Consider the following 9,891-nt stretch of genomic DNA (forward strand, 5'->3'; position numbering starts at 1 on the left):
ATACTTATGACTCTCTAATAGCTAATTATTTCCTAATTGGTATATTATATGTTCGTATCACCCACCATATTCAAATCGACTACGACTCCTCCAGAAATAACAACTTTGCCTCCTCCAAGCTCTCTTTCTCCGTTAATGGAAACCGGATGCTACAGATAAAGTGCTTGAAGTAGTGGAAGTTTAGGGACAATAAAGAGCTGAAATCGACGGCATTCCGGTTCATATATCATGAATAGTGTACAGTAGACTCTTCAACAAGGACAAAAATGGTGATGAACATACTATTTTCATGTTCAAGTTTGAGGAGGATGAACATGACACAGGAACATCGTGAATCCATGCTAGGAAGAGTTAGCAATGGAGGAATGCATGTTTTCAACTACCCCAATTTGAGTGATACGGAAAGTTGTAATGTCATAGTTAAATCATGAATGATAAAAATGACTAAAGTGCCAGTTTTAATTACTCATTCTTTATTTTTCCTTTTACCTTTTTCTATCTCCTTATATATTATGAACTTATGTTACGTGTACCTAATTCGTATAGCATCAGGTGAACACGAAATGCTCTTTCCCCAGATGTCATATTAGAGTTGTTATTCTGGCAACCAAAATTTCAAGGGGGTTCAACAAATAGAATATGGGCCGTTTAGTGAAGATGGATCCATCTTCGATGAAGGAGTTGAACAAAAGGGCTAATTTGAGACCAACGCAAGTCACATGGATGAGGATCTGTATATTTTTAATCATTTTTTTCGAGTTCGATATTTATTAAAAAATAAAAATGGAGTTTGTTTGTTTTATTTTGTGTCTTTGCAGTACCCATTAGACTTCCGTTTGATGGATATCTCGATGTAAACAAAAATAAAAAAGACCAACTTGAGTTATACTTTGAATATAATTTGGGTTAATTAAAAATTAAAAAAATTGTTTTTAAGTATTAATTTATTATGTGTCAATGTGTTATATTTCATTTTATGTGTATAAATTCTTCTACACTTTATTGTTGAATTTTTAAAAAATTAAATAGCCATGTTTTAGTTCAAAAACTAATTCAAAAAATAAAGATGGTCTCCTACTAATAAAACTATTAATATCTTATATTTAGATAAAAAAAAAGGAAAAATTACATTTATTTTGTTCATATTCATCGATTAAAATTACAGATAAACATTATATAATAAGAACGGAAATACAAATCAACGAAATTAAATAAAAATAAATCCGCCTTGTTATTGAATTTTTCTAAAGGGAAAACAATAATACAAAGCAACGAAACTAAATAAAAATAAATCCAACATAGTAAACAAACAATTAAACACAAGTAAGTAAGATGTTCTAAAATAGAGGGAATCCAAGACCACAAACAATTCCATTTAACGAGTCATGGCGGGATGAACATGTGGAGCCACTTGGTTGCCTCTGTTCATTCTTTCCTCATTGGCTGTCCAACCTATGCAGTATATACAAAAAAGAAAAGTACAGGTAAACAATCAAAATATTAAATAATGTAAACAATAGATATATCGAATGTTTATTTTACTAGTGTACGGATGGTTATTTTAATATTAAATTTAGAGGATTAATTTGGAGGTATAGTGTATTTTTATTTGATTGGTGGTTGTTCATATTGTTCAACAAAGTCATTATCCCCTAGCATTCCCCATAAAAAATATTAGACCAATATTCATGTGTATCTTTATAAAGTATAATATACCAAACTATATAATATAATGATCAAATGATAATGAGAAATGTTCTCTCAACGCTTCAAAGTTATTTGACAACAACTTCATATTGAACTAATTAAAGCTTTCAATCCATACATTTAGTTAGTGCAATCCAAATCTATTAGACAATTTTACAATGTTTAAATAGGGTTATGATACTATTTTTTCTAAAATTTAAGCAAATAAAAATAGACACATAAATAGTTAAATCTTACTTTAGTACGTCTTTAATGCAAGAGCTTATTTTTGGAATTTGCAAAAAAAAAATTATATATATTTTTTATTTGTATTATACTAATTTTTTTTTAAATTATTAAAAATCAAATTCTAAACTTTTAAATTATAAAAGTTATGATATCATGATACTTCTTTTTTAAAAAATTTAAGGTGATATATCAAGAATTATATCTCATTCTAATAAATAGCATATATAGGTGATATAAAGTAAAAATATAAAAATAAGAAAAGTTATACTGATTGATATATACCTAATGAAGGGTCAAGTCCACGGTTTTTGAGTTCTCTATACTCTTGGCAAATAGCACAAGAACCACAAAAGCAGTGAACAAAAAAGTCCATGCATGGTTCTTCTGGCAAAGAGTAGAGTCCTCTTAGCTTGCTTCTGTATGTGTAAGAATATATGCATCCACATCCCACGTATGAAAGCAGATAGAAGATCATTCCAGCAAATGCACAAGCTGTAAATAAATTGGTTAATTTAATCCAAAAGCAAAAAAAAAAAAAAAAAAAAAAAACGAATTTTACTAAATATATTTAAGTTTAAGTATAATAATAATATAAAAATATTTTTTATCTCACAAATTAAGTGATATATATTAAAAATTAATTAAATAACACATATATTTATATATAAATATATAGTGACTGATTTAGTGGTTTTTTTGTGTGTGCACATAATATTTTTGTTTTAATGGATTCTAGTAATTAGTATAATTATGTTACGCCAGTAAATATGTAAGTATTGTTAAAATTAAAGTCATATTTTTTTATATTTTGGTAATATTTTTTTAAGCAATACTTTTTAAAAAGCGTTGTTTAACAATAAAAAAATATTACTTTAATTTTAGCAACAGTTTTTAAAACACCATAACTACCATAGTCGATAGTCGCAGTAGCATTGTCATACTAAAATGATTTTTTAATTTTTCATTTGTTTATTACATTAAAACACATCTAAAAAAGAATTTTTTTTACTAATTTCTTACTTTTATTTCAAAAGATTTTTCAAACATACTAAAGAATTAAAAAAATTACAATTTAATAACATCTAAACATTCACAAAATATAAAACCACTATAAAAAAATGAATTTATTACATCTTATCTTATCTAATATAATAGTAAAAAAAAAGTATTGACTTTGATATGAAAAGCTTGCAAGAGAGTAGCACAGCAATTCAAGTATAGTCACATACTATCATGTGCTAATTGAAGATGGTGTAATTAAATTCAAAACTGCTTGCTAATTAATCATTAAAAACATTACTTTTGTTAATATGTTTACTCACATGATCTTCCTTTGTCTACAACTTCAGCATTCTGACCAAAGGTGACACATGGACAGCAGCAGGTCATACAGCCTTCATAATATTCATAACAGAGTGGGAAAAACATTAAATATATAGTTAGTAAAATCCAGCAAAATATAGCTAGCCCGAAGTAAATTAAATTATTGAAAATAATGTCAAGAAGATTATTTAGCCTTTCATGAGAGTATATCGAAAATAAAAATATTATTTGCACACTAAAAATCAGTCACCAAAATCAGTTATATTTATGTATATACATGTATATTTTAATACATTTTTATTGTATATTTTGTATTTCAATATATAATTTACATTGATAGTTAATTTTGATATACACTTAGTATAATTATGCTGAAAATTGTCTCCAACTTCATTAGTGTATGTACATAACTACATATGCATTAAGTGTAAATAACATTATTTTCCAATTAATATCCTCTATAATTAATATATGTTAGCTCCATTTCACAAAAGCAAATGAATCATGCTTAAAATTAAGTGGCTTCAAATGATGATAAATGCAATAATACAATATAATAAATTTAACTTAAAACTGTGCCAAGTAACAATATTGTGAGTTGGTAAAATTAAAGAGCTACTAGCTTACAATTTCCAGGGTCTTCAAAGCAACCACATAACCCTGTTGTCCATGCTCCGGTGGATGCAGAGCTGAATGGTGATTGTGCTGTCTTTCCTTCACCATTATACATTTTAGCTAAACAACAAAGACTAAGAGAATATGTGTGTTTATATATGGAGATATTAAAACTTTAAAAGGTTTATGTATGCAGCTATATGCATGTAGTTCTAGACTTCTAGCATATATATCTCACTTGGAAAAGGCTCAGGTTAACAAATTTGACATTGACTTCATATGTTCCTTTTTTAATTTCATTTTATTCCTAATTAAACAACAACTACCAAGTCATTGGTTTTGCTAGGACAAGTTGTCTTTGATTGATATATATTTAAATTTTTGTTCACTATTCAAAGTGCAAGGCTGGACCAAAAGAAGTCCACTACTTCCCTTCCCTTAAATCATGCAAGCAAGTTTGATTATTTCACATGGCTTGAGTATATATGAAAGTGTCCACCAAACATATGCTGTAACTAATTTCTTAGTGTATCTTTATGAGTTATTATTTTCTACTTTTCAGAATTCTGTAAAAATAAAATAAAAGTTAAAAAAACCCAAAAAAAAATAAGATCTTGTATTCTGGTTTTTATTTTCTATAACTATTTTTTTCTATAAATCTTAAAAATAGAAAACATTAAAAAAAAATGTATACCAAATTGCTTAGAGGTCAGTTCGCCTTAACTTCTACCAAATTATTAAATAAGCACAATTCAATTCCATACTCTGATCTATTATCATTGGATGCACATATTTTTTTAGCACTAAATTTTATGGTTAGCTTAGCTCTAGCTGTAATGGTCAAATTTGAAAGATATATAAACATGGGGACGTGGTCACATCAACTTAATACACAGTTGTGCATGAGAGATTGTATACAATATTAGCATTACTTACCAATGAATTCTTTGTCAACCAATTAAGAATGTGCCACAAGATATAATGACAAATACGGTGGATTGACAAGTTTATTCCATTGTTAACTGATTAACTCAAATTAATTAAATGACCCGTTGCAATAAAAATATATAGAAAGTTTGAGGAAATGATTAGCATGACCCGGTCATATAGTAATATGTGAGTATTTTTTTTTATATTATCACTTGTGTTTTTGCTAAGAAGTTACCAACGAGTAAGGATATATTTTGCCATTATTTGACTTTGATTTTTCATTGGCACATAGTGTAACAAGTTTCATATAGAAGTTCTTGCGTCGTAATCTTGTCCGATGATGTATATCTGGGCTCTTGAAGGGATTAAGCTTCGTTCTTCTATTTTAAAGACTAAATATATTTTGGCCTTCCAGAGAAATTTGAGTGGATACCTATAAATGATGCTATGACGCTTATAGTATGAGAAATATGTTAAAATAGTAAAATAATTTAGAATTTAAAACTTATTCTTGAGATAGATGATGACTTATATAGTGATTGGATTATAAATGAGTAAAATGACATTGATGTAACCAAAGAATTATAGAAGTAACTTTGTCCATTTTATTTTCTTTTGGTTTTCTTTCTTATGTGCTCTATCTTATTGTATTGTTCTCCTTTGTTTCTAAAAAAAACAGGAAACTGAGAGATAACAAAAGCATAAACCACAAACAAGATGTGATGAATAAATCTCATGATGGCATTTTCACCGGTCAAAGATTCACTTTTTTCACATAAGTCGTGAGGATTGTATTTTGCAAGTTGCAACCAATAAATAACCAAACTCATTCCATTCCGATGAGCGTGACTTTTGGCATTAAAATTTAAAAGGCAACCTGGAGATCTTCGCCATAGACAACCACAACAATAAAACCTTCTCCTATTAAGTAGAGATTTTCACCGTAGGCCTGCTATATTTTTCAATATGGCAATAACCCATAATATCCTTACTTTCGAAAAGAACCATACTCCATATGAAGCCTTCAATATTTAAACAAAATTACCCACTGATCCGCCTATAATCTAATACTTCAAAAGATGTTTCAGTCATGGATATTCGAGTAGAATCTCAAGGATTTGACACCAGATTATTAATTCAAAAAATTTATATAATTAATAACTTAATAGCATGTACTGTAAATTGTGCTTAACTATTAAGCATAACAGGCCAACTTAAGAGGTTAAGAATAAAAATACAAGGTACTGCATCTTCTCCTCATCTCACTTGGCGCTATCCCTGAGAAAGATTCAACATCACAACATCTAAGAAAGTGCTAAAAGAACCCTAATAAATCTATTATGTTGATTGCCGCCGCCGATCTAGCTAGGTAGGGGATGTGAAAATGTCTATCTATTTTTCCTTTGTATCAAAGTGCAATACTGCATGTAAGTTAAGCTAATTTCAAATCCTCTCTATTATTGAAACTTAGAGAATATATTTTTTATATTATAAAATAGATCCCTTGAAACTGACAATTCAAATAATATGCGTGCCTTGTGAAACAACACCATATAACAGAACCATTTTTACTTAAAATAACACTATGTTAAGATTAAATTCTAGTGTCTAACAATAAGTCAATAGGACTTTTACTGTAGACATACGTAGTTTAAGAGAATCAAATGACACAATTCTTAAAACGTTTCCTAACTCCTAACTCAACAAAATGGAACACTGTTAACTAATAACTTGAAAATGTTTAGTCACCCAAAAAACAAAAAAGCATGTGAAAGTAAAATAATTGTATATTTATTCAACCTGGTCAAATTATAATAACATAGTTCTACCACCAAAGTATGTGCAATTCAATATCACCAAAAGATAGGCCAAGTAAGGTGAATTCAGATTGGAATTTATTTACAAATTACTAGATAGAAATGTGACACTTCTGACATCATATTGTACTTTGATTTGAGAATTAAAGGATTGCATGAAATTCAAGGACCTGCATCTTCTAATTTTCTTTCAAAAACATACCACTTTGAAATTCTAAAAGGGTCAACGCTTTCATGTACTATATCATCATATAATAAAGAAATTTGACTTAGATGCATTGCTCTTTCTATTCTTTTTTTTTGGCCACTTGCTGTTTTGTTACAAATTAGCCAAATGCAAAAGATGAAGTCCAGAAGAATGAATTGAAAATAAAACAAGAATTTTAACTAATTAAAAAATGTTCCAGAAATGTAAAGAAATGTAAAGCATGGTAACTAACTAACAATTGAATAAGTTAATCCATACCATATAGATATTTGTTAAACCCTAAACTAATCATCATTTGCCCACTCCCTACCACAAGCAGAATATCCATTCACCAAAGAACTTTGAAAAAACTGGATCAAAATATCTAATTGTTTGTCGGAAATGTAAAAAGCAAGATTCATTGAGAAAAATCCAACATGTGGAAATAGGCGGAGTGAAATTGAAATAAATGCGAGTTAGAAGAGGAACTTGAGAAGATCCACGTGAGAGAAGGAAGGAGAAGAGTGAAGAAGGCGAAGACAGAGAGGATGTAGGACTGAGTAACCTTCTGCGATTGGAATGACAACACTTCACACAATCACAATTGTGAATGTGACTTGAACGTACTATTATTTGGGAGCGTTGACTCTGTTGTGTTTCGCGCGCACTTCACCTGGAACTCTTTTCTAAAAGGAACGAAAAGATGAATTTATTGTTTATTACCGTTAGCTAGGGCCTGCAATAGTTATTTAGGTAGGGTAGAGTAGGATTTGTACCTATCTAATTTTAATTTTGAGTTAAAAATTTTATTAAAATTTTAATTTATTCTACTTGTGGTTCTCGACCTTAATTTTATTCGCATCCTAAAGTTTTAAATTTTATCCTATTCTATCCACAAAAATATCAAATTTTTTCAAAGTAAATATAAAATTCAATCATTCCAAATTTTATACATATTAATAAATGTTCTAAATTACTAAATTAACTAACTAGTTTAGTAATTGTTTATTTATTGCAAGATATTACATGAGAGAGGTTGTGAGTTCAATTCTTAATTTATTCACTATATATCTAACATGTTTATCTATGAAAGATAGTTATGTAGATAACAATCTTTCAAACGAAACTTCACTTGTTTTGATAGAATTTGTGATAAATAGAGATATGTTTATTTATGAAAGATAATCATGTAGATAACAATTTTTAGAACAAAACTTCACTTGTTTTGATAGGATTTGTGATAAATAGAGAGCAGTTAATAAAGGGTATATAAAAACTCAAAAGATAATAAATGTTTTACTGTCCAAAACTACATCATTTTTCTATTCATGTGACAATAACAAAACATGTACCACTGTAAATAACGAAATACATAGACAATTCGATTTCGTTTTGTATTATTCATTAACAGAAGGACATAAATATTCACCGTTTACTATCTTAGAAGACTTAATTGGTACTTTTCTTTCTTCAAGGACTAATTAATCCAAGATCAATATCTTCGAAGATCTAATTGTCACTTTACTCATATTTAAAAATATAAGATAAATTATATTATTTTATTAAATTATTAAATTAAAAAATTAAATTAATAATAAAAATAATAAATTTTAATATTTTTAAATAAAAAATTAAAATAAATATTTTCTTTATTCCTAGCTATTTTTTTAAATATTGTATTTAGATTATTTTAAAGATTTTTTACTTAAATAAATTAAAAAAATCTCAAATTACTTTAATCTTCTTGCTTAAAATTAATTATAGGCATCTTTCCTTTCTAATATTATATAAAGAATGAATAATTATTTTTAATCATTAAAAATTTAAATATTGATAAAATTAACTAAAAAAATTAAAACTATTATTATAAATTTGTTACTATAAAAGATGATTTTTTTAACAATATTATCCAATTATTAAATTTATAATTGACTCTATTAATTTTTTTTAAATTTCTTAAATTATTTTTTACATTATTTTCTAAAAAATATTACTCATCTTTTAAATATTATCCTTTATTTTTTTAAATTTAATATTTTATTATTTTAATTTTTTAATTAATCATATTTTCTATTTTTAAGAAATCACTTTTATTTTTATGTAATTTATTATTATATTTATCACTGTAAAATTTATAACAACTTGCAATGAATTAACTTTTTGCAAACCAAATCATAAAATTTGTAACAACTTTTTGTGCACTGAAATTTTTAAAATAAATTAAACTCACTTTAATTATTTTTTTTCTTATTCAAAATATTCAAATTTCATGTCAAAGACACATCTAAAATTAAATAAACAACGTAAACACATCTAAAATTATATATTGACACATCTAAATTATTGACATTATGATTTTAAATTACATACACAAAAAAAAAAATTAAACTCAAATATATGTCTAAAACTATAAAAATTCACTTTAAATATTTTATCAAACACATCTAAAATTTATGTTAGATGATTTAACAGAGAGTAATTGTTCCTATTGTACTGCAAGAATTTTAATAGATTTATATCAATGAGAGCCTATTCAAGAATGGATCACAATGAAAGATAAGAACATATAATTTGAAGCCTTTGTTAGAGTTTGGAAGGAAAATTTGCAGCGCTTAGGTTCATCCAAGGAGTTCAAATTGTGAAGGTAATGCTAACGAGGACACTGGAACAAGAGTAATCCATGACAACGATAATCATCATAATGTGCAACTATTGAAACTTCAAAGAACTTATCAATGGCTTCGGAAATACAAGAGGCTATTATTTACGGAATAAATCTTCTCAATTGTTAAAAAAATTTAAAGGTGTAAAATGTGACCTCTAATTTTTTATTGTTTTCTCTTATATTTATTTTTTATCTCATTTATAAATTAATAGTAAGAGACACTTTATTTTTTCAATTGTTAAAAAAATTGAAAAAATCCATTCCCATTATTCACAAAAGAAGATGGAAGTTCAAGAGAAACATGGGACCGACTTGTATGAAATTTAATGGCAAAATGGATGAATGGAGTGAATGAGGTGATTGGTTATAGTGCATGGTGGGGCCACAACTATTTTTTTGAGAATGACTATTACGGAAAC

General features: G+C 27.1%; 1 protein-coding gene across 1 annotated transcript; it reads right to left on the reverse strand.

Annotated features, from left to right (window-relative positions):
• Positions 1-1,078: 1,078 nt before the first annotated feature.
• On the reverse strand, positions 1,079-4,088 carry LOC112747227 (cell number regulator 2). The gene is made up of 4 exons (XM_025795195.3): positions 3,886-4,088; positions 3,258-3,329; positions 2,218-2,427; positions 1,079-1,452 (listed from the first exon to the last, which is right to left on the reverse strand). The coding sequence occupies exons 1-4, from the start codon at positions 3,986-3,988 to the stop codon at positions 1,376-1,378; spliced, it is 462 nt and encodes a 153-aa protein (XP_025650980.1). The 5' UTR covers positions 3,989-4,088; the 3' UTR covers positions 1,079-1,375.
• Positions 4,089-9,891: the final 5,803 nt, after the last annotated feature.

This window comes from Arachis hypogaea, chromosome 15, assembly GCF_003086295.3.
Source record: "Arachis hypogaea cultivar Tifrunner chromosome 15, arahy.Tifrunner.gnm2.J5K5, whole genome shotgun sequence".
NCBI classification, from domain to species: Eukaryota; Viridiplantae; Streptophyta; class Magnoliopsida; order Fabales; family Fabaceae; genus Arachis; species Arachis hypogaea.

Excerpts from the sequence above, each read along its gene's own strand:
- LOC112747227 (XM_025795195.3), bottom strand. The coding sequence starts at position 3,988 with ATGTATAATGGTGAAGGAAAGACAGCACAATCACCATTCAGCTCTGCA. Across the intron at positions 3,330-3,885 it reads CTTTGAAGACCCTGGAAATT|GCTGTATGACCTGCTGCTGT; the intron begins GTAAGCTAGTAG and ends AATATTATGAAG. Across the intron at positions 2,428-3,257 it reads TGTAGACAAAGGAAGATCAT|CTTGTGCATTTGCTGGAATG; the intron begins GTGAGTAAACAT and ends ATTTATTTACAG.